Consider the following 26,382-nt stretch of genomic DNA (forward strand, 5'->3'; position numbering starts at 1 on the left):
TGTAAAAAGTTCAACTTCCTACCTCAAATACTTTGTGAGGAAAGATGTAATTTATAAGCGTTATTTTAACATTGCAAGCATAGGGCGTTCCGGAGCCCCTTAACACCACAGGGTGTATAAACAAAAGACGACAAATACAGAAACTGACTTTTCGCTGTGAACAAATGAGGTATCCGATGGGACTGCTTCGTTTCTCGGCGAATTAGAATGATGAAATCTACTCCGGTTGTGGATCGAGTCGTGGTACCTCGTTGTTGCAACGTTACGAGGTGTTTCTCACCTCTCATCTTCAGGCGAAGTGTCGGTTTCATTTCCAGCCCGTTCATTTACAGCCGCTGTGCTGCAGACTATTCTGCTGAAGGTCCGACAGGTGTGCCCATAGGGTTCAGTCATCAAAGAGACAGCGTAAACAAGAGTACAGGACGATCTTTCAGCTGGAGACAGTGGTTTCCTGCTGAGCTCCGCACTGTACGTGGCATCAGTAAAAATACGACAGGATCGCTGTGTTGCGAAAGCGGCGTCGGCAGCTGGCGGAACATTGAGGCAGCGCCAAGACTCGACGCATGGACCACTCCACCCCACCGGATGGTCCTCCTGCCACTAGCTGCGGCTTCTCTTCTGGAGGCATGCAACTGGCTCAATCCCTGGACTTTCGGCAGATACGTCTACCATCTATAAAGCAATTAACTTGACATGAACCCGAGAATTAGCCTGAAGAGTAGGAGTAGGAAACTCGTCGAAAAGTTGCGAAGGCTAATAACTCGGGAAGATTCCACAGATTTATCGAAATATTCAGGCTGTTCCATGTAAAAGATGCATCAAATCTACAGTACATATATCTCTTTCTCAGAAACTGTACAAGATATTTCTATAAATTTTTCCATGTTTGGTCTCTTTGCCCACAGTAAGCACCTCTCATGATGTTTTTGAATATATCGAATAGGAGAATTCTGTAAGTATAATATGCAAAATCTCAAGCACTTGGCCCCATATCTCAACTTACACCGGTACTTTCAAAATTTACTCTTGAGATAACATTTATGGAGTGTATAGAAATAAGTGCACAAAGATTCATAATTCTAGCCTTCATAGATTATGAGAAAAAGATACATAAACCTCAAGAAACATAATTTTCAGGAAATGCAATTTACAGTTCAACCCAATTTTTTTTCCTATGTCACTTCTTCAGAAGGTCGCAAATTTGTACTCAGCATCCTCTTTCTCCTCAAGAATTCTCCTCTGGTCACTTGTTTCCGCATTCCTTCCTTTACCAGGACTTCAACTGACTTCTCAGCTGCAGAGAGGCGCTGTAAATTTGTTTTTCTCAAGATATCTTGAGCGATATTTCCTATCTTAAGAGTCATTCTCTCTAATACCTTCTTCTCCCCTACGTTCCCAAATTAAATACAATAAATATATCTTAAGTTGCAATTCTGACTACTGCAGGAGATGAAAATGTGATTTTAGGAATTTGTTCCCATATGAGTGTATTTAGAGATTCATTTGGATTCTGTGTTGTGCTATTTACAAACTTTTTTAGACTCACAGTTGATCTATAAAACCGAAGAGTGTATATCACAGTCTTCTAGACATATGCCATGCACGTTTGCTTGAAAGGAATCTATGAAATGTTGTTCACCTAGCTAGTATTGAGTGGTTGCTTCAAAAAGTGGGCATGGCAGGAAGACCATGTCATACATTTAATTATTTTTCAAGGACATCAGATGTCATTTCATTATTGAAATTTTGCGAACTTACTGTCCGAGAGTTCTATTACTGAATAAAAAATAAATTAAAATTCACATTTTGGGCCAATTTCATGAGTGGATTTGATGGTGAAAAACTGTTAATGAAAGTGATTTGACAATAATTTTTCGTTAATTTAACTTATATTGGCTCTGAGATGTGTACACATCGCCTGATTACTGATTATTCTATTGAAAATTTTTGTACAGTATATTCAATGTAGGTGAGATAAATTGTAACCTAGTAAATGTACAGGATGGTGTAACTTATTTGTGAAGTACTTCACTTACACTGAAAACTTTTTTGTATAGACCGGTATGTCTTGTTTATTGTTTTTTTTAGTTTATATCATTAATTGATAGAAATAATTTTATTGTACTATACTGTCTTAGTACATTTTTTAGAACTGATTTTTTATGTTATTATTTACTGATTATGTAACTGGTTTATGAATATTAGTTTAAATTTGGAAAAGTAAATTTAATTTGTTGCACCATTTGTTTCAGAGTTTATCAAAATTTTTCTGCTTTTTAATTTTTCATGTTATTGGCTGATTTACCCATAATTTACAGTTAATGTATCATAATTTTTGTTGAGTTATTTGTAGAAATGAAATGTTAATCCTTTTCTAAGTATCTAGTTTTTTAAGAAAAATTAATATATTAAAGTTTATTATATTTATATTTAATTATTAAATATAAATGTATACTTATTTATTCTTTAAGTGATAAGCTTCAAAGTTATTAAGCTATATTTTGTTCATTTAAAAATATAATGGTAAGCTATAAACCAGCTATCGCTAAGATTACATATTAATTCATTATTTAAAATTTGATTTTGTAATTATTTTTGTTATTTTATTAAGATGTGGGATCGATTTCCATATTTTTTGTAACAATGACAATATTAGTATATTTATTGTAATTTAAGTATTCGTTGTTGTTACCATGTTAAGAGAAAATGGGAAACATTGGTTTTTGCCTGTTTATCATAAACATGTCTTCTTGATAATATTTTGAGGGTTGGTCTGCTCACTGAGGAAAAATTTTTAATGAATGTGCAAGGTATTATGAATGTGCGAAGGTAGCATTATCAGTAGACACTTAATTAGTGGCTGGAATTAATGAAATCAGCTGGATCTTAAAAAGGTTTTGAATTTAATTTTTGAGAGAAAAGGCTTAAATTTATCTTTAGGACAGGACTGCCCTATAGAGTTTAACATAACATTTGTATAAATTTATGTTAGTCTTTTTTGTATTTAATGATTAAGTTCTGTAGGGGTGTCATGAAGAATAATTGAACTCTTCATTATTAAATAATTAATGTTTATCATGATCTATAATCTATGATAAGATTAAGTTACCTTGTGGATTACACTGTAATTGTTTCCAACAGCTCTTAGCGACAAAGCAAATTGCGACGTCGATGTTAGACTAAGAAAAATTTTGGGTGCAGGCGCCCAGTGATTAGCTCTGCTCGACCTTTAAATTCTTACATGATGTAAGTTCAGACCTATGTGAGCCAGGTCGGTTTCTACTCTAAATTTATTTACCCACGTTGTACGAAAGCACCACGTCAAGTATTTTTTTTCTATTTTCTGTCTCAGGTCTCCCCTCAATGAATTCCTACGGCGTGCTTACCTGCGGGTCTGGCGGCCGCGAGCCCCCGGAAGGCGGGGTGCAGCAGCAGCTGCTGCGGCTGGTAGAGGTAGCCCGCCGCCGCCGCCGCCGCCGCCGCCGCGGCCGTCGCGGCGCGCCCGTTGGGCTGCCCTCCGTAGACCAGGGCGGCGCCCGTCGTCGGCACCGCCTGCACGCGGCCGTTCTGCACAGCGGCGCCCGCCGCGCCTGCCGGAAGACACCGGGGAGTGTGCTGAGCCGCCGGCGAGTGCAGGTGGGTGTGCGGTTGTGGGGGGATCATTATAAGAACACCAGGGGCTGCAATATCAGCCAGTTCGATGGCCACACTGTATCACTGGCTAAAGATGAAGGTAGAATAACAGGAAAACGCAGCCAGACAACAAAGGAGACTGCCTTAAGTTTGTACATTGAGGTGAAAAAAAGTCATGGGATAGCTACAGGGTGTTTCAAAAATGACCGGTATATTTGAAACGGCAATAAAAACTAAACGAGCAGCGATAGAAATACACCGTTTGTTGCAATATGCTTGGGACAGCAGTACATTTTCAGGCGGACAAACTTTCGAAATTACAGTAGTTACAATTTTCAACAACAGATGGCGCTGCGGTCTGGGAAACTCTATAGTACGATATTTTCCACATATCCACCATGCGTAGCAATAATATGGCGTAGTCTCTGAATGAAATTACCCGAAACCTTTGACAACGTGTCTGGCGGAATGGGTTCACATGCAGATGAGATGTACTGCTTCAGCTGTTCAATTGTTTCTGGATTCTGGCGGTACACCTGGTCTTTCAAGTGTCCCCACAGAAAGAAGTCACAGGGGTTCATGTCTGGCGAATAGGGAGGCCAATCCACGCCGCCTCCTGTATGTTTCGGATAGCCCAAAGCAATCACACGATCATCGAAATATTCATTCAGGAAATTAAAGACGTCGGCCGTGCGATGTGGCCGGGCACCATCTTGCATAAACCACGAGGTGTTCGCAGTGTCGTCTAAGGCAGTTTGTACCGCCACAAATTCACGAAGAATGTCCAGATAGCGTGATGCAGTAATCGTTTCGGATCTGAAAAATGGGCCAATGATTCCTTTGGAAGACATGGCGGCCCAGACCAGTACTTTTTGAGGATGCAGGGACGATGGGACTGCAACATGGGGCTTTTCGGTTCCCCATATGCGCCAGTTCTGTTTATTGACGAAGCCGTCCAGGTAAAAATAAGCTTCGTCAGTAAACCAAATGCTGCCCACATGCATATCGCCGTCATCAATCCTGTGCACTATATCGTTAGCGAATGTCTCTCGTGCAGCAATGGTAGTGGCGCTGAGGGGTTGCCGCGTTTGAATTTTGTATGGATAGAGGTGTAAACTCTGGCGCATGAGACGATACGTGGACGTTGGCGTCATTTGGACCGCAGCTGCAACACGACGAACGGAAACTCGAGGCCGCTGTTGGATCACCTGCTGCACTAGCTGCGCGTTGCCCTCTGTGGTTGCCGTACGCGGTCGCCCTACCTTTCCAGCACGTTCATCCGTCACGTTCCCAGTCCGTTGAAATTTTTCAAACAGATCCTTTATTGTATCGCTTTTCGGTCCTTTGGTTACATTAAACCTCTGTTGAAAACTTCGCCTTGTTGCAACAACACTGTGTTCTAGGCGGTGGAATTCCAACACCAGAAAAATCCTCTGTTCTAAGGAATAAACCATGTTGTCTACAGCACACTTGCACGTTGTGAACAGCACACGCCTACAGCAGAAAGACGACGTACAGAATGGCGCACACACAGACTGCGTTGTCTTCTGTCTTTCACATCACTTGCAGCGCCATCTGTTGTTGAAAATTGTAACTACTGTAATTTCGAAAGTTTGTCCGCCTGAAAATGTACTGTTGTCCCAAGCATATTGCAACAAACGGTGTATTTCTATCGCTGCTCGTTTAGTTTTTATTGCCGTTTCAAATATACCGGTCATTTTTGAAACACCCTGTATAAACAAATGCACAGATGGTGGCAGGCGCAAAAGGGCAGTGAATTGGTGAAGCTGTCATTTGTACTCAGATGATTCATGTGAAAATGTTTCCTACGTTGTAAGAGGTGCCAGCGATATGCAAGGTATAAGAAAATCTCTGACCAGAGAGCACTGTTGAGGGCAGTAGGAACTGTGTAGCTGTAGCAGTAAGTTGTTGCTAGTATGGAGTCTGCTCTGGTCTGGTCTGGTGTATCGTGTTGGTTGGCCCGGTTGCGGTGCTGCGATGTCGGAGCCTGAGTATTAATGTATAAGGTAAAAAACAGCCTCGCGCATATGTAGTAATGTTATCTCAAGTTCCATGTAAATGTTTTAAAAATCTCGTAATAATAATCTTTCTCATAAAAAGTGACTTTTAACAACCATTCATTCCAATTTAAAGAATTTACTAATTTCTCTCATCCATTATCATCCCGATTATTGCAATAGAAAAATCAGTTGCTTCCTTTCATAAATGACAGATAGCTCGGCCAGCATTGCACAGAGCTGTGCCGGAAAAATTTATTGTAAGAGCAGATATATCCGGCGACTTCGTTGAGGTAAGAATTTTTCCTTTTTTTATTCAGAATGATCTTTCAGGGCCACGAAGCAGCACTGCTGTTGTCCAAAATTTACAAGGTTAAATCCACAGTGAATTATTGAAAAGTCATAAGTGAGCGACAATTTAATTGAGAGGTTAGTTACACTGTATTATTACCAGGTTACTGAATTTATTTTTTTATTAGGACGTTACACATAAATGTGAACGACATAATTATAATTTTTACTGTTGAGAGATTTAGAAATTTTTCTGTTTTCAGGTTACGCTAAATGTGAATGAATTTTGAGCTTAGATTAAATCAGAAAGAATTTTGGCTCAAATGGCTCTGAGCACTATGGGACTCAACTGCTGTGGTCATCAGTCCCCTATAACTTAGAACTACTTAAACCTAACTAACCTAAGAACATCACACACACCCATGCCCGAGGCAGGATTCGAACCTGCGACCGTAGCAGCAGCGCGGCTCCGGACTGGAGCGCCTAGAACCGCACGGCCACCGCGGCCGGCCGAAAGAATTGTGTGTGGAGGTTAATGTGAAAAGAAATTTTGTGGGGAGGTTACAAATGAGAAAGAATTTTGTGGGCAGGTTACACTGAATGACGATATTTATTTAATATTAATAATTTTTAAAATATTGTGGGGAGGTTACAATGTGATTACAGCTCCACAACGGTGGTTAACAGAATTTGAACGCGGAATTGTAGTTGGAGCTAGACGTATGAAGCTTTCCATTCTGAAACCATTAGGGAATTGGTTATTCTGAGATCCACAGAGCCACGAGTGTGGCGAGAATACCGCAATTTCAGGCATTACCTCTCACCGCAGAGAACACAGTTGCCGACGGCCTTCACTTAACGACCGGGGGCAGCGGAGTATGCGTAGTGCTGTCAGTGCTAACAGACAAGCAACACTATGTGAAATAACCGCAGAAATCTATGTGGGACATGCGATGAACGTACTCTTTAGGACAGTGGGGCGAAATCAGACGTTAATGCGTGACGGTAGCAGACAACCGAAGCGACTGCCTTTCCTAACATAACAACATCGTTTGCAGCGTCTCTCCTCGGGTCATAACCATATCGGTTGGACCCTCGACTACTGGAAAACAGTGACGTGTTCAGACGAGTCCCGATTTCGGTCGGTAAGAGCTGCTGGTAGGGTTCGCATGTGGCACAGACCAAATGAAGCTATAGATCCAAATTGTCAAGCTGACAATGTCCAAGCTGGTGGTGACCCCATAATGGAGAGGGCTGTGTTTACATGGAATGGACTGTGTTCTCTACTCCAAATGAACCGATCATTGACTGGAAATGGTTATGTTTGGTTACTTCAATACCATTCATGGACTTCATGTTCCCAAACAACTATGGAATTTTTATGGATGACAATGCCGTATTTCACTGAGCCACGTGGTTTGAACAACATTCTCGACGGTTCGAGCGAATGATGTGGCCACCTACATCGCCCGACGTGAATCTCGTGCATGACCAAATATTTGCGCGGGGGACTTTCAACCTCTTTTTGAGTCCAAGTCACGTCGAGTTGCTAGATTACGACGGGGAAAAAGAGGTCCGATACAATGTTAGCAGGTATAGCATGACGTTTGTCACTTCAGGGTATGTAGCATAGCACGGCTAATCCATACTCGGCTGGGAGACTATTTTATGTTAAAAACAAAAAGTACGAATAAGGTAAATCAGTAGTCTCATTTCTTCCACTGGCTGCTAAACGGCTTTAGCAGTGTCCCTAACGAAGAAGTTTGAAGGTATGGCATCAGTGACGTTAATGTTTATCGATAATTTGTTTTAATTCGGCGCTAGGTTTTCCTACATGCCGTCGCGATATACACTCCTGGAAATGGAAAAAAGAACACATTGACACCGGGGTGTCAGACCCACCATACTTGCTCCGGACACTGCGAGAGGGCTGTACAAGCAATGATCACACGCACGGCACAGCGGACACACCAGGAACCGTGGTGTTGGCCGTCGAATGGCGCTAGCTGCGCAGCATTTGTGCACCGCCGCCGTCAGTGTCAGCCAGTTTGCCGTGGCATCCGGAGCTCCATCGCAGTCTTTAACACTGGTAGCATGCCGCGACAGCGTGTACGTGAACCGTATGTGCAGTTGACGTACTTTGAGCGAGGGCGTATAGTGGGCATGCGGGAGGCCGGGTGGACGTACCGCCGAATTGCTCAACACGTGGGGCGTGAGGTCTCCACAGTACATCGATGTTGTTGCCAGTGGTCGGCGGAAGGTGCACGTGCCCGTCGACCTGGGACCGGACCGCAGCGACGCACGGATGCACGCCAAGACCGTAGGATCCTACGCAGTGCCGTAGGGGACCGCACCGCCACTTCCCAGCAAATTAGGGACACTGTTGCTCCTGGGGTATCGGCGAGGACCATTCGCAACCGTCTTCATGAAGCTGGGCTACGGTCCCGCACACCGTTAGGCCGTCTTCCGCTCACGCCCCAACATCGTGCAGCCCGCCTCCAGTGGTGTCGCGACAGGCGTGAATGGAGGGACGAATGGAGACGTGTCGTCTTCAGCGATGAGAGTCGCTTCTGCCTTGGTGCCAATGATGGTCGTATGCGTGTTTGGCGCCGTGCAGGTGAGCGCCACAATCAGCACTGCATACGATCGAGGCACACAGGGCCAACACCCGGCATCATGGTGTGGGGAGCGATCTCCTACACTGGCCGTACACCACTGGTGATCGTCGAGTGGACACTGAATAGTGCACGGTACATCCAAACCGTCATCGAACCCATCGTTCTACCATTCCTAGACCGGCAAGGGAACTTGCTGTTCCAACACGACAAATGCACGTCCGCATGTATCCCGTGCCACCCAACGTGCTCTAGAAGGTGTAAGTCAACTACCCTGGCCAGCAAGATCTCCGGATCTGTCCCCCATTGAGCATGTTTGGGACTGGATGAAGCGTCGTCTCACGCGGTCTGCACGTCCAGCACGAACGCTGGTCCAACTGAGGCGCCAGGTGGAAATGGCATAGCAAGCCGTTCCACAGGACTACATCCAGCATCTCTACGATCGTCTCCATGGGAGAATAGCAGCCTGCATTGCTGCGAAAGGTGGATATACACTGTACTAGTGCCGACATTGTGCATGCTCTGTTGCCTGTGTCTACGTGCCTGTGGTTCTGTCAGTGTGATCATGTGATGTATCTGACCTCAGGAATGTGTCAATAAAGTTTCCCCTTCCTGGGACAATGAATTCACGGTGTTCTTATTTCAATTTCCAGGAGTTTATTATACTTAAAAATACAGTGTTTTTATAGGAGATGAATATTATCGTATACAGATACTCTCAAATGAAATATAAGGGTTAAGGGCAGCAGTGTGTGTGAACTGCACAATGCGAGGATCTCGCCCCCTCTCCCACGAATTTCTTCCGCGGGCCGAATTGAAGCCAATCGCTGGACAGATCCGAGTCACGGTCTGCCGGTCGTCCACGCGTGGTCCTTATTAATCCATTATATACTCTCTATATTTGTTTGCATATGCGTTTGTTTGCTTGTCTCCTATGCGCTCCTATACAATTCAGCCGATGGCAATGAAATTTTTATGAATTCTTGCATGCACATCTGTGAAGGTTTCTATAGGGGGTAGGAAGCAGTTATCACCGATATGGACGCAAGTTGCAGGGGCTGTCATAGAAACTTAGCTCAGGATTGTAAGGAATAATTTCTACTAAATTTTATACAAAAATAACTCATTATTTGGTTTCAACTCGTGCTCTAGTGATTCGAGTTCTTACCTCGAGACCGGGGAGTCCCATTATCGATTCCCGACCGCGCTGGAGACTTTGCCCGCTTGGGGGCTGGGTGCCCTGTTACCCTAATCATCATCACCATGTAAGTCGCCGAACTGGCGTCAAATCGGAAGACTTGTATTTGGCAGCCGAACATCACCAGATGTGACCTCCCCGCCAATAATACCATGAGATCACTATGTTTTCAGGGTTCCTTCCCTCAACCGGTGAAATCGGACCCCTTGTAGGTTCAATTTGCTGTATGCCTGTTTGTCTGTCTGTCCTACCGTTAAGACCCCTTTATCTCTCACACATATAGGAGTATCAAATCGATGTTTAAGGCCCATACCGAGGTCTACGATCCCTGGCGGTGTAATTAGTGTAACTTTCTAAGTCGATGCAATTCAAAGATACGGCCGTAAATATCAAAGTTTTGCTGCTCGCACACTTACTGTTGAAAACCTGTACGTGAACTATCTACCGTGTACACATGACGGGCCTAGAGGCCTAGCAATAAAGCGCGTGTCAGGAAACCGAGACGTCGCGAGATCGAGCCTGGATCGGAGCACTTCTAGTGTAGGCTTCAACTCCCCAAGATGTGAAGAATCGTCAAAAACAACATGTGGTTCGAATTCCGCGTTACGCTGTAGGTCCCCCATTCGATGTTGTGTAACTGATGTAGGGTAAGGTCTACGGAGGTTTATACACTCCTGGAAATTGAAATAAGAACACCGTGAATTCATTGTCCCAGGAAGGGGAAACTTTATTGACACATTCCTGAGGTCAGATACATCACATGATCACACTGACAGAACCACAGGCACATAGACACAGGCAACAGAGCATGCACAATGTCGGCACTAGTACAGTGTATATCCACCTTTCGCAGCAATGCAGGCTGCTATTCTCCCATGGAGACGATCGTAGAGATGCTGGATTTAGTCCTGTGGAACGGCTTGCCACGCCATTTCCACCTGGCGCCTCAGTTGGACCAGCGTTCGTGCTGGACGTGCAGACCGCGTGAGACGACGCTTCATCCAGTCCCAAACATGCTCAATGGGGGACAGATCCGGAGATCTTGCTGGCCAGGGTAGTTGACTTACACCTTCTAGAGCACGTTGGGTGACACGGGATACATGCGGACGTGCATTGTCCTGTTGGAACAGCAAGTTCCCTTGCCGGTCTAGGAATGGTAGAACGATGAGTTCGATGACGGTTTGGATGTACCGTGCACTATTCAGTGTCCCCTCGACGATCACCAGTGGTGTACGGCCAGTGTAGGAGATCGCTCCCCACACCATGATGCCGGGTGTTGGCCCTGTGTGCCTCGGTCGTATGCAGTGCTGATTGTGGCGCTCACCTGCACGACGCCAAACACGCATACGACCATCATTGGCACCAAGGCAGAAGCGACTCTCATCGCTGAAGACGACACGTCTCCATTCGTCCCTCCATTCACGCCTGTCGCGACACCACTGGAGGCGGGCTGCACGATGTTGGGGCGTGAGCGGAAGACGGCCTAACGGTGTGCGGGACCGTAGCCCAGCTTCATGGAGACGGTTGCGAATGGTCCTCGCCGATACCCCAGGAGCAACAGTGTCTCTAATTTGCTGGGAAGTGGCGGTGCGGTCCCCTACGGCACTGCGTAGGATCCTACGGTCTTGGCGTGCATCCGTGCGTCGCTGCGGTCCGGTCCCAGGTCGACGGGCACGTGCACCTTCCGCCGACCACTGGCGACAACATCGATGTACTGTGGAGACCTCACGCCCCACGTGTTGAGCAATTCGGCGGTACGTCCACCCGGCCTCCCGCATGCCCACTATACGCCCTCGCTCAAAGTCCGTCAACTGCACATACGGTTCACGTACACGCTGTCGCGGCATGCTACCAGTGTTAAAGACTGCGATGGAGCTCCGTATGCCACGGCAAACTGGCTGACACTGACGGCGGCGGTGCACAAATGCTGCGCAGCTAGCGCCATTCGACGGCCAACACCGCGGTTCCTGGTGTGTCCGCTGTGCCGTGCGTGTGATCATTGCTTCTACAGCCCTCTCGCAGTGTCCGGAGCAAGTATGGTGGGTCTGACACCCCGGTGTCAATGTGTTCTTTTTTCCATTTCCAGGAGTGTATTTTTAAGCCGGCCGCGGTGGTCTAGCGGTTCTAGGCGCTCAGTCCGGAACCGCGCGACTGCTACGGTCGCAGGTTCGAATCCTGCCTCGGGCATGGATGTGTGTGATGTTCTTAGGTTAGTTCATTAGATGTTCTTAGGTTAGTTCATTGACAGAAAGTGTCAATATACCGAAGGAATAAATTTCGCCATATCAGCCAATAAAAATATAGGTTGTACATCCTAAATACACTACCTAGTTTTAGAGTTGTATATTTAAGTATTGATTTATTATTAGATATTCTGTACATCTAGAAACTAGCAGCCTGCCTATCCTCCTTAGAGCAATAACTGAAAGAAAAACACATAATTTGAAAATCTGTAAGTTACAAATGGGACTTTGTACAGATGAAAAGTTGGTATTACAGTACTTTTTTGGTCGGCTGTTGGGTTGTTGATTAACAACTATGTACATGGTGCATTTTCATGCAGTGTTTCATTCCAGTTAACCTCTCATACCTTACATTCATAATTCGTCGTTGGCAACGTGTCGAAAGAGACCTTTTTCACGCCGATGTAGGAAAATTGCCTGGTGAAGATAAACGTTGCAGTTTCTGTTGGTAGCGCCGAACGCCGATTACGTCAGCATTTACCCACCGCAAAGATCAATCTCGTCATTCAGATTGTTGTTCATCATTTTCAGTGACTGTTTTTGAAGAATGCCGATATGAGCAAATAGCACACAGATGTGGCTCAGCTTGTCTCAGCACAGGGTACATTGGATTTATGACACTTTCCCAGCCGGATTAGTGGTCCCATCCAGTCCAGAATGTGGACTATGTCATATTGGTAAGTGGGCTAATATTGCCAAGTAATCACTGCAATAATATCACATACCCCCTCAAACAACGAAGTTTCATTTCGCTTCCTCGTCCCTTTCTGGCTGCTTTCCCTTTTTTGTCAACTATTGTACAACATGTTTTTTCTCTCTATTTACCAAAACATATTTTGACATCTTTGTGTCAACTTGAATTGGCCTCTAATCCTTTCTGTAAATATATGTTAATGACTATTTTTTTGTATTTTAGGCCTAAGAACGAAACAGTATGTTTTATTTTTTAAATTTTGCATGTTTGTTCGTCTGAAACTATGTATAGGAGGTCGTACTGAAAAGTAATGCCGCCGAATTCTTTATGTGAAAGCTCTTTAAATAAAACAAACGTTATTAACATTGTACTTCCTAAATCTCTATTTCTACATATTTATTTCTCAACACAGACAGACTGCCGAAGAACACATATCACCCAACGAGAGACCAGTTCGTTGATATCGTCACTGTAGAAGGACTGATACTGTTGACTGAGCCACAACCTCACTTCTGCTTCCACCGCTTCATCACTATCAAAGTGATGTCTACGAAGGTGTTGGTTGGTTGGTTGGTTGGTTGTTTGGGGAAGGAGACCAGACAGCGTGGTCATCGGTCTCATCGGATTAGAGAAGGATGGGGAAGGAAATCGGCCGTGCCCTTTCAGACCACGAAGGTGTTCTTTAAGTTTTGTGAACAAATGAAAATCCAGTGAGGCCGATTCGGGACTGTATGGAAGATGGTCGGTGGCAGTGATCCCAAAGGGTCGGATTGTAGCAAATATCGCCGCAACCGTGTGTGGTTTGGCATTGTCATGCTGAAGGACAGGGTACTCCATGTGTGGACGAGCTCTTCGAATTCGAAACTCGAGTACAGCAAGCTGTTTCTCACGCGCCCACTTAGTTAAGTTACATACCACAGTGTTACATGCTACAATTCGCAACCCTCTAGCAGGAGAGGGCTGCAAAAACGTAGAAATGAATAACAGAGATATAGAATGTTAATAAAGTTTGTTGTATTTAAAAAGCTTTAATAGCTATCACATAAAAATGTTATTATTATTATTTTGAGCTTTTCCTCATTACAGAGGCTTATCTCCAACATAACAATTTACTCAAAAATTACTGTCAAAGAGTAAACGTTCTTAAACTATATTTTCAAAATACTCCTCCAGGTGTTTCGATCTTGTGTGTCCTCTTTCTCTGCGCCCGTTCTCCTCATTGTGTGCTGTACATTTTGGAGCCAGGTTGTCATAGGTCGTCCTCTTCTTCTTCTTCCCTCCGGTTCCCACTCCAGTATCAGTTTTGGCATTCTGGCTTCCTCCATTCGTCGTACATGCCCGTACCACTGTAATTTCTTCCTATCCATTATGCCATATATTCTTTCTTTTATTTCCATTTGTCCGCAGCTCGTGGTCGTGCGGTAGCGTTCTCGCTTCCCACGCCCGGGTTCCCGAGTTCGATTCCCGGCGGGGTCAGGGATTTTCTCTGCCTCGTGATGACTGGGTGTTGTGTGCTGTCCTTAGGCTAGTTAGGTTTAAGTAGTTCTAAGTTCTAGGGGACTGATGACCATAGATGTTAAGTCCCATGGTGCTCAGAGCCATTTGAACCATTTTTATTTCCATTCTCCTTATTATTTCGGTGTTCCTGATCTTCTCTTTCCTGGAGATTCTTGCCAATCTTCTCCAGAAGTCCATTTCTATAGCTTTCAGAGGTATTACTTTTCAACTCACCCTCCTACATTAACTGTGAACCTGGATTTGCTGAGGGTAGTTTGCTTTCATGTAAAGTAATCGGAAGCATTCGCCTAAAGCGTACTACTATTGAAAACCATTTTTCCGAAAACAGCAGTGGTGCAAATTCTCTGCTTACGTTTTCCGTTGTATTGTACGTCGTTAGTATGTTTTCTTTTTTGGTTGTAATACGCTGGTTTTTACACCTTTTCCACTTGACTCCCACTTGTCACCACACATTTTCCTACACGAGGTGAGATTTGGAAAAATCTCACCATACCCTTAGATGGATACTATGTTACTGCTGCTACTCGCTTGACCATCGTTTTATTTTTGTATAGTTTAGCGCCAATTCTGAATGTTCAGTGCGTATTTTGTCGTGCATTTACTGGGGAAAACTTATTTGATTTGATCTGTGAGTGTGTGTGTGTGTGTGTGTGTGTGTGTGTGTAGCAAGTACAGACCTGTCGGCTGGCTTACCTGTGGGCGACCCTGCTGGGGAAGCTGGCGAGAGAACGTCGGCACCGGCGGAGGCTGCGACGGCGGAGGGCGCGCTCAGCAGCTGCATCTCGCGCATCTGTTCCTGACGGATCTCGTCGTTGTAGTCCTGCCAACACACAAGTCCATTGTCTCCTGACTGCAAAGTTTCTGAAATCTCAGAAGAATATGCGTCGACAGAGTGGCGCTCTGTGTCATACACGACGACAGCCCTCATTGGTAACGTCAGCAGGGCAGGCAGAGACGAGGGTGTACATATCCTGCAGTTAGTTAACCTCGAATAAAAATAAATTACTTGAAGATTAAAGGCAGCTACCTACACTGCTGCTAATTAACCCTATGTGTGACACTGATAACTACAAAGGCAATTTCTTTTCAACCTCCGATTGGTCACGAAACGGATAGCACAATTAAAATTTAAAAAAATTATTCACAACATATAGCTACACCTAACAACACCCACATATTCATCGCTCCGATTTAAATATTTGTCGTAACGTGGCATCAACTTTCCAATTCCCTATACTGCTCTGTAGCTTGTCTGTGCGAAATTGTTGTCACAGCCAGTAGTTCAAGCGAGCAAAGAGATTAAAATCTGGGGACTCCCAGTCAGAGTTGTATGGTCGAAAGCGATGCAGGAGCGCCTTCGTTGGACCTGCAGTTTGCGGCTGAGCATTGTCGTGACGACGGACACACATGACAGTTACGTTGTGAGGGCTGCATGAAATCAGGCGGAACCTTCAGCAGGCACATTGCACTTGGATGGGGACACTGTTCCTCTAGGCATTTTTATGTGCTCACTGTGTGGTCAGAACTGAAAAGTGCGACATGACGCGATTTACTGGCAACCTAGAGACACTGCACAACAGCGTTTCATCGGATGTTCTGTATGAGATCAAGAAAAAAAAGTCGTTACGGTGTTGGGTTGCCAAGCGGGCTAGCTGTGTTCAAACCTGCCTCGTGAAAATTTTTTTTCTGCTGTTTGCTTTATTAAAATTAATGTCTGTGTCGTTGTGTAACGTCCGTTTACAAGATTGAGGTTTAAGTAGGGTCCTGAAATGACAGTTGATTCTGCGCAACTACTCTATTAGCATCTGTAACGAAGTGGCTTCCGCAGACATTTGATGAGAAGGCGACAAGTCAACCGAATCCTCGAACGTAAAACACGTCTGCTGTGCCATACACGGCATCAGTGACTGTACATGTGTTATGTGATGGAATCTCTTATCGACGTACCTAATTTGCACGTCTGGTAGGTGAGCGAGATATGCCTCCTTGACCGATTTGCGTGTTCGTATGAATGTGAATGTGATCACTCCCAAGGAAAAGATGAAAACATAATAGTTTGTAACATAAACTGTAACAAAAGAGCGCAACAGTGTCACAATCACACAGTTTCTCTGCGTTCTGTCAAAATATATATTTTTTAACCTTGTCAAGTTGCGTTCCGTTTTGAAAGTCTTGAAACTTTAATTTCTTTGTTGGAAAACAGTAAACACCCGTTTATTTGTTGTTTTCATTTCTGTTAGACGTCTGTGTGGTATCTCAGTGTCACAATCACACAGTTTCTCTGCGCTCTGTCAAAATATATATTTTTTAACCTTTTCAAGTTGCGTTCCGTTTTGAAAGTCTTGAAACTTTAATTCCTTTGTTGGAAAACAGTAAACACCCGTTTATTTGTTGTTTTCATTTCTGTTAGACGTCTGTGTGGTATCTCGCCAGCTCTCATGGTTCACCACATCTACGTGCGACGGTAACGTCTTCTTATTACATAACTCATACTGCCAAGACTACAGAAAGAGAACAATCATTTCAACGACCGGACGGACAGTTCATAATGTTGTGAAAAAAAAGTGGAAAAAGGGAGTTTCCACCACGGCTCGTCCGCATTGCAGTCAAACACCATTAGCACTTGCCCACGACGCCATTACTGTTTCTGGCTGATCTTTATTTCACTTTCTGGTCTTGGACAATTTACTGTTTTTATTTTGCTTTTTTTCGAGGTTCAGTACACCTTTTTCCTGTTTCCATACTTGGTCTGTCTTCAGTTTTTGATGGGCTATCTTACCACTAAATCTGAGAGGGGTGCGATGGGGAATTTCCCTTGTTTGCAAACTCCAAGAAATATCTTGCAGGGCAGAAACGTCGAATATCCTTCAGTCACGTACCTATCTGTTCTATTGAGATTTAGTACTAGACGAACAGAATATCCCGCAGAACCATACTAGAAAATTACCCATCTTAATGTATGATAAAAGCAGCCAAGCTCTCCACACTGATCTACAAAGTATAGTTTTAGAAGAGTAGTCCTTGCACTCATTCAGTGAGCGAGCATTGTGGCGTAGTTAGCATACATGGCACTGGTTTAGAAGGATGACAGTTGATATCCCTGTCCCAACACTGTGATAGAGGTATCTCGTTTTATCCCCAAATCATTTAACGCGAATGCCAGGGAGTTCTCTTAAAAGGGCACAGCTTATTTCGTCCCCTATCCTTCAAAGAATCAGAATCTGTGCTCCATCTCTTACTGATTCATAGCTGATGGGACATTTTACCCTAGACGGCCGTGGTGGCCGAGCGGTTCTAGGCGCTTCAGTCCGGAACCGCGCGACTGCTACGGTCGCAGGTTCGAATCCTGCCTCGGGCGTGGATGTTTGTGATGTCCGTAGGTTAGTTAGGCTTAAGTAGTTCTAAGTTCTAGAGGACTGATGACCTCAGATGTTAAGTCCCATAGTGCTAAGAGCCAGCCACATTACACCCTAAGCTTCTTTCCTCCCTTTCTATTAATAACTTGGTGGTTCATCATAGTTTCAGATTCACTTGTTCATGATGATGAAAAACCCATTTGTTGGCGACGATACCGTGCATTTAAACTGTATCACTGCAAACTACTGGGTGATCAAAAAGTCAGTATAAATTTGAAAACTTAATAAACCACGGAGTAATGTAGATAGAGAGGTAAAAATTGACACACATGCTTGGAGTGACATGGGGTTTTATTAGAACAAAAAAAAAAAACAAAGTTCACAAAATGTCCGACAGATATCACTGGACAGCAAAACGTCAGTGACTGCGCATGACAATCGTGTATGAAAGGAGCTGTAATGAGAGAGAGAATCAGATGCACCAGCAGTCGCAGTATGTTGACGTTACATGAAAAGGCGCTCTTAGTGAAGCTGTATTATCAGAATGAGGACTGTGCTAGTTCATCGTTACGCTCCTATCGCCATAGGAAGGGGATTCGAATGGGTAAAGGTCCGTTGACAAATGCAGCTGTGGCGAGAATGATTTCGCAGTTCGAAGCCTTGGGTTGTTTAGACGATAGACTCCGTAGTGGCCGACCGAGACAAGGCGTAATGCGGCTGAGACAGTTCAGGAAGAAATGGAGACTGTAGCGGGTTTGTCTATGCACGGGGAAGTCAGCGCTCGTGCTGTTCATAGCATTATTCCTCGACTACAGCTATTGTTGAGGAATGATGGTGGACATATTGAGCATTTCCTGTAAAGAACATCATCTTTGCTTTGTCTTACATTGTTATTCTTATTATTGCTATTCTGATCAGATGAAGCGCCATCTGTCGGACATTTTTTGAACATTTGTATTTTTTTTGGATCCAATAAAACCCCATGTCATTCCAAGCATGTGTGTCAATTTGTACCTCTCTATCTACATTTATTAGAACAAAAAAAAAAACCACCCACAACACCTTAAAATTCCATATGCAAGATTTTCATATTCTCTCACTCACTACATGAAAAGTATTAGTCCTATAGAAAAAACTAACAAGACATTTTTGTAGGTAATTTATTCTACTTAAATTCTGTACTGGAAGACATTTCGGTAGAGATCGTAGTTTTCGAATTATTCAAGCAAAACACGTTTTTCTTCAATAACCTGAAAACTGTGGCCTCCAGCGAAAACGAGTTCCAGTACAAAATTTTGTTACATTAAATTTCCCACAAAAAGTTGTTTTCATTTTTTTCTGTAGGACGACTAGTTTTTATATAGTGAGAGAGAAAAAATGAAAATCCCGCATGTGGTATTTGAAGGCATTGCGGGTTGCATTAAACCGATTGGCACGGGCAGGTGACTCACCCTACGAGTATATAACGTGAGATATTGCAATATTAACTATCACACATCAGTATATTACAGTTTATTCTGGTTTTTCTTAGCTGTAAAATAACGCAGATGGTGGTATCACGTATATACATTCTGTCCAAGCTCTCAGCAACCACAGCTGCGACCTAGCTAAAGTTTTAAGGGGATTGGAAAAGTGCAACTTGGTAAAATGTATGTTGCTGTGGCGCTGGATTATCCGTAAAGGAGCGAGTGTTCCTGAGGTTCTTGCAGCGGAGAAAAATGCTCCAGTTATTTTTTGTCGGCAAGACAAGTCTCCAAGTATATTTTCAAGATGTATTTATTTATCTAGGCGAGAGGGTAGCGGAACATTTTTCTTGGCGTCATATTTCGTAGTGAATAAACGATGTCCCATTCTGGTTAGGAATATTATTTGCAAGCAGTGTGAAGTCTAAACTCTAACTACAACCGCCTATTTCGGATAGTATTTAGAAACTAAAGTGTCTGGTGGTTGAAATGAAATGCCACTGATTGTATCTCATTGCCTAATACAGAATTTCATCTTGTATGTGTGGAAGATCCACGACGTTGTACATTAATGTCCTGAGCACTTTATCTTTGCAACTATGTTTGTATAACATATTTGATAGTTCTGTTGTTATAGTTACGTAAATAAACACTCTGTTAAGGTGATCGCATTATACGTCCTTACTTTCTAAACTCGAGGACGACACAGCGCACAGTGATACAGCATATAATTTTCCTGCATTCCACACATAATTCGACCGCTGCTATTACGTTGTAAACCAAAAGCACTCCGTCTTCAGGCCACAAGTGGCCCATGAGAACCATCCGACCGCCGTGTTATCCTCGGCTGAGGATGCGGATAGGAGGGGCGTGTGGTCAGCACACCACTCTCCCAGTCGTTATGTAGTTTTTTTGGCGGCCTGGACGGTCACCCATCCAATTGTCGTCCACGCCCGACAGCGCTTAACTTCGGTGATCTGACGGGAACCGGTGTACCCACTGCGGCAAATCCGTTACGATGTTGTAAACCATGGAAACGTAAAATAAAAGTCCTTTCCTTTCACTACACGTTCTGGCTATTTTTGCGAAGAGTTCCACTGCATAAATGAACGACTCATAATATACTTTCTTTTCGGTACATCCCCGTGGGTTTTAAAACAGTTTTTAGTTTTTATATTAAGATGGATCAACTAAAGGCCACGTGACAGTTTGAGTTCCTTATTCGGTATTGTTTTCTTTCCATAAAAGTAGGCTTTCAACTGTTCAAGATGTTTTTTCTTCCTGTCTTCTGACCACTTTAGTCTTTTTTTCGCACTCTCCTACCTTCGAATCCTTCCATATTCAAGTCTTTTTCTCAAAAAGTTTCTCTATCTGTTGTTTCTTCACCTTCTGTATTATTATTTTTTTTCTTAGATTTTATTTTACTTTCGTAGATAGAACTACTTCTTCACTGATTATCCAGATAATATTTGAAGAACTTTTGGGTTAATCTACTGTCTTACATTCAGTATAAAGGTCCGAAATAGATCAGTCTTCTTTTACCATTACTTCTGATATGTTTTCTATGTTTCGATAAATCTCACCGGTACTTCGTAGTTTCCAACCTTCTTAATGATTCGCCATTCTAGTACTTCTAATTTCTGTAAATTATAGTTTAAAGCCAGACATTCACGTCCTTGCAAACGTTCTGACTTCATTACGATACTGTTAAGCCTTACTTTTGCATTTCTTTAATGTAAGGGTCTTTAGTTTGATAATATGCCCTTCCAATCAAAGCTATTTTCTTGAGTTATCTCCCAAAGATATTTAAATTCGTTAACCATCCGTATATGGTCGTTATTTATCAGAAAGTCAGGTGAACTTAGAATGTTTGTTAAAAATTTCATTTTGTCCACAGAAATTATAAAGCCGATGCTACTGGCTGTTTCTTCTTAAAGATTCATTTGTATGATAGCAAATTTCATGTTTTCAGAAGGTATAGCGAACTCATCTGCAAATGCGAAATTGTATATTCCACTATTCCTGTTTCCTCTTCCCAGTCTTGTTGGTGAAATCTCATTCATTCATCTTTCCAATCACAGCTACAATCGTTTTTCCTAAAACATTATTAAAAAAATTTTACGAAAGGCTGTATACCCATAGTTAATTCGAATGGCTGAGATATTTCCCTCAATAATTTCACTTTAGATATTGAGTCCGTAAGTGTTCCTCGAATTAGATTTGTTAATTTAGAGTTTAAATTAATTTCCAGGATTATTTTATTTATAGTTCTTTTGTAAACAGAGTGAACGACCTTTTTTATATCAACAAATATTTCTACATTATTTTATGAGTTCAGTAATTTGTAGCGAATAACTAATTTCATGTTAAATATTTGTACAGAACGTGATCTGCCCTTACTAAAGCTACATTGATATTCATTTAAATGACTGTCACATGTTTTGTTTCTACTCTGTTCATTAACATCTTGGAAAATTCCTCTGCAGCAGTTAACATATTGTTCATTGCTCTTCGTATGTAGTGAATACATCAAGTCTACTTCCTCACTCCCGCAATTTTTTTTTTTTGTTTCCAGATATCTTCAAACGTTAATTTTAGCTCTCTGTAACACTTAAAATTATTTAGTACGCTCTCCCCCTTTAGAAAGTTAATACATTTCAAACGCACTTCTGTAATGGTCTTCTCCACTAGTTTTATTGCTTCTAAGGTCTTAATTACTTCTTCAATGTTTTCGGTTGTGGGAGGCTAACCTTTTTCTAGATTTTCACGAATGCTTGAGAATTCCGGCTTATGGACTGGTTGTGGATAATTAAGAAAATGATAATAGTATTTTGCAAGTATTTTACAATTTTCCTTGTTGTTCAAGCCAAATCTCTCATTTTGTTTTATGAAACAGATTATTTGGGTTTGGCAGCCCATCAGTCTGCCCTTAAAAGTCATGAGCACCACGGGTATTATTTTCTGAAAATTTTTCCTAAATTTACCCAACGTTCCTCGTGTCGGAATCTCTTTTAGTTAACACATTGTTCGCACTTTTGCAATTGTAGGTTCTTGAAGGCTTTCAAAATCTCCAACAAATTACTGAAATTTTAACGTGACTTTATGTATAACACAGAAAGTTCTCAAGATAACCGAACAGTAAACACATTTTTTCATGACTACAGTGTTTTATCGACAAAAGTTAAGAACGATCAAGTATCAGACAACATGGTTTATAGTGCTATATTGATCTGATATGAAACGCAGAAGCTTTTTGTGTTTTCTAAACGTAAATTCCTTCGTGGTCTGCAACTCACATTTATTTATTCCTGAACCACTGGATTTCTAGAAAGTTTCGAAATGTTCAATAACTAACATTTTGTGATCTGTAAGAGGGGGGTGGAGGGAGGGTAAAATATCGTGATCCTAGAGGTTAATGAACTACGCACAGCTTATGAACAGTCAAGTGCTTCTATTTGTTCTGTAACTTCCGTAATGAGACCCCGTTGTCGATTTGGAAAACGAGACAATAAGGTTTCACTCCCATCTGCGGGAAATAACTTGAGAGACCAAACAGACTGATCCGTCGGTACTTCAAGGCCCTTCGAAATTTCGACACAGTTTCTAGATTTATCTCTGAAAACTCTTCTGGCAAATAACTACGAAACTTTAGCAAAAATTTTCATAGATCTACTACGGTATCTCGGCTCTGGAGACCCCTATTGTATTACACTCCTGGAAATTCAAATAAGAACACCGTGAATTCATTGTCCCAGGAAGGGGAAACTTTATTGACACATTCCTGGGGTCGGATACATCACATGATCACACTGACAGAACCACAGGCACATAGACACAGGCAACAGAGCATGCACAATGTCGGCACTAGTACAGTGTATATCCACCTTTCGCAGCAATGTAGGCTGCTATTCTCCCATGGAGACGATCGTAGAGATGCTGGATGTAGTCCTGTGGAACGGCTTGCCATGCCATTTCCACCTGGCGCCTCAGTTGGACCAGCGTTCGTGCTGGACGTGCAGACCGCGTGAGACGACGCTTCATCCAGTCCCAAACATGCTCAATGGGGGACAGATCCGGAGATCTTGCTGGCCAGGGTAGTTGACTTACACCTTCTAGAGCACGTTGGGTGGCACGGGATACATGCGGACGTGCATTGTCCTGTTGGAACAGCAAGTTCCCTTGCCGGTCTAGGAATTGCAGAACGATGGGTTCGATGACGGTTTGGATGTACCGTGCACTATTCAGTGTCCCCTCGACGATCACCAGTGGTGTACGGCCAGTGTAGGAGATCGCTCCCCACACCATGATGCCGGGTGTTGGCCCTGTGTGCCTCGGTCGTATGCAGTCCTGATTGTGGCGCTCACCTGCACGGCGCCAAACACGCATACGACCATCATTGGCACCAAGGCAGAAGCGACTCTCATCGCTGAAGACGACACGTCTCCATTCGTCCCTCCATTCACGCCTGTCGCGACACCACTGGAGGCGGGCTGCACGATGTTGGGGCGTGAGCGGAAGACGGCCTAACGGTGTGCGGGACCGTAGCCCAGCTTCATGGAGACGGTTGCGAATGGTCCTCGCCGATACCCCGGGAGCAACAGTGCCCCTAATTTGCTGGGAAGTGGCGGTGCGGTCCCCTACGGCACTGCGTAGGATCCTACGGTCTTGGCGTGCATCCGTGCGTCGCTGCGGTCCGGTCCCAGGTCGACGGGCACGTGCACCTTCCGCCGACCACTGGCGACAACATCGATGTACTGTGGAGACCTCACGCCCCACGTGTTGAGCAATTCGGCGGTACGTCCACCCGGCCTCCCGCATGCCCACTATACGCCCTCGCTCAAAGTCCGTCAACTGCACATACAGTTCACGTCCACGCTGTCGCGGCATGCTACCAGTGTTAAAGACTGCGATGGAGCTCCGTATGCCACGGCAAACTGGCTGACACTGACGGCGGCGGTGCACAACTGCTGCGCAGCTAGCGCCATTCGACGGCCAACACCGCGGTTCCTGGTGTGTCCGCTGTGCCGTGCGTGTGATCGTTGCTTGTACAGCTCTCTCGCAGTGTCCGGAGCAAGTATGGTGGGTCTGACGCACCGGTGTCAATGTGTTCTTTTTTCCATTTCCAGGAGTGTACAACGGATTTATTGGAAAATTGTTGAGGAAATGAAATTCATCGACGAAGGAATGTTATTAACGAAATCCTTCACGGAGAGATTTTAATATCCTTTTATTTAGTCTTGATATGCTATCAGCGAGTGGCTGCATGGAATAATATGTACTTTTCGTCTCATAGTTCTACGTGAAATGTGAGGTATACCTGTAAATACTAAAACTAGGTGTCTGATTAAGGATACCAAACAGCTAAGTCATTGGCCCCCTTTATATGAATATAAACATATGATGACTTGAACGATTTTTGTTCTCACATGCGAATGTGGTACTTAGGTTGCCCAGGAACACATGTGAATAATTTTCCTTACAAAGCCTGGCTATGTCGTCACGAATATAGAGACGACCAGAGAAATTTACGCACTCTTCGATAGTCAGTATTAATGGAAGAAATTAAATACCATTACAATTCTTGCATGGGGGGAAGATTATTTTGTGTGTTCAAAGTGACCCCCATTAGCAGCAAACAACGTCGATGCCGCTGAACTGTTTACTAAACTATGGCTGTCAGTGTTCAACTGGTTCAAAAAGCTCTGAGCACTATGGAACTTAACATCAGGGGTCATCAGTCCCCTAGAACTTAGAACTACTTAAACCTAACAAAGCTAAGGGCATTACACACATCCATGCCCGAGGCAGGATTCGAACCTGCAACCGGAGCGGTCGTGCGGTTCCAGACTGAAGCGCCTAGAACCGCTCGGCCACTCCGGCCGGCGCTATCAGTGTTGCCATAGTGATGGCAACATAGGGGGCCTCGATGGTTGCCCGTAGCTCGTTCAGTGTAGCTGACTTCTGTTGATGGACTTGATTTTACAAGGTCACCCGCAGGTAAAAATCAGGAGGCGTAAGCTCTGAGACTGTAGTGGGTACTCAACAGCTCCTCTTCGATCTATTTGTCGTCCTGGTGGACTTTCATCCACGTAGGTACTGACATGTCTATAGTGGTGAGGCGTTAGCATCATCTTGTTGTAGGTAAAATCTTTCATTTTCAAACAGCTCTCGGATTGCCAGCTAAAATCTTTGTCTGCAGCTTATGAAGATACACTTCACCAGTTGCAGGTCCTTCAAAGACGAATGTGCCTATCAAACCACGCTAGGGAATACCACACTACACGTTAACACCCGGTGAACACCATGTGTATGTGAGAATTTTCTGGGGCTCAGTATACGCTGTTGTGGCGATTAGCGGTAACGTTCAGTTTGAATTGCCCCTCGCCAGGCAATCAACCCTGTAAACCGTTCACCATCGCGAAGCGTGCCTTCAAACCACTCGCCAGTGTATTCCTCGTTCATAGCGTGCAGCGATCATGGAATGTACACTCTCCACTTTGCAGACTTCGGAATTCCTCGTAGGCTTTATCAGCTTATACCGCTTTCACGTGCACCCTGCTTCACAGACTTTTGAGCTGATCTAGTAAAATGTTGCACCACAGTAGCGCTGGAAGCCAGACTTGTTGATGTTTTCGGTCGGCCAGACCATTCCTTATGCCACAGGGTTCAAATTTATCCCGAATACGATAAATTATTGTACGTGTTGGTGGCTGAGTTCCGTATATTCCGTATACATTACGCCATTGTCTTTGTACCTCCATCATGTTTCCATACGTCTTGTACCACTTCAATATGGGCTTGCATTGCTCAAATGACAATCGTACTTCATTCGTTCCCGCAGTGTCATCTGCTGGAAAACGGGCGCCATGATCTGTTGAGAAAACTATGGACAACTCTGCTGCGAAAAATTGCAATGTTATGTCACTTTGTTCCAAAGATATTAAATATCAAAGAGTGTCTACATTGTTCTGGAGCCCGTTGTATGTAGGGCGTCATTGATAATATGAGTTTATCAGCTATCCTCTCATGTATTAAAATTAACAACCTGAGTGAAAGAACTGATGCAAAATATTTACAAGTTAGCGTCTATTTGTATAAAAATTGGTCTCTTAAATATTTTCCAAGACAGTCAGTCCCTCCACTCACACTGGCCTCTTCGTAGTTGAATAAAACTACACTGATCATGACTTAAGATGTACTTAACCAAACAAGAATCACATGAATAAAAATTATAAAAACTCTTAAAACCATCGTATGGTTTTGAAGCTGTAGCAGCAGACTAATTCAGGCTCGCCTGCTCTTTATAAAGGCTTAAATATGTTTAAGCACTTCGGAGCCATCGTCAGAATGTTC

General features: G+C 43.6%; 1 protein-coding gene across 1 annotated transcript in view; it reads right to left on the reverse strand.

Moving 5' to 3' along the window:
- The window catches only part of LOC126195480 (KH domain-containing, RNA-binding, signal transduction-associated protein 2-like), a 380,097-nt gene that overhangs the window by 62,740 nt on the left and 290,975 nt on the right, over nt 1-26,382 (reverse strand). The window contains exons 5-6 of the mRNA XM_049934110.1: nt 14,904-15,030; nt 3,387-3,590 (exon numbers count right to left, since the gene is read on the reverse strand). Of these exons, the coding sequence (XP_049790067.1) occupies nt 3,387-3,590; nt 14,904-15,030 (331 nt within the window). The remainder of the gene's footprint in view (nt 1-3,386; nt 3,591-14,903; nt 15,031-26,382) is intronic.

Source organism: Schistocerca nitens, chromosome 7 (assembly GCF_023898315.1).
Source record: "Schistocerca nitens isolate TAMUIC-IGC-003100 chromosome 7, iqSchNite1.1, whole genome shotgun sequence".
Classification (NCBI taxonomy): domain Eukaryota; kingdom Metazoa; phylum Arthropoda; class Insecta; order Orthoptera; family Acrididae; genus Schistocerca; species Schistocerca nitens.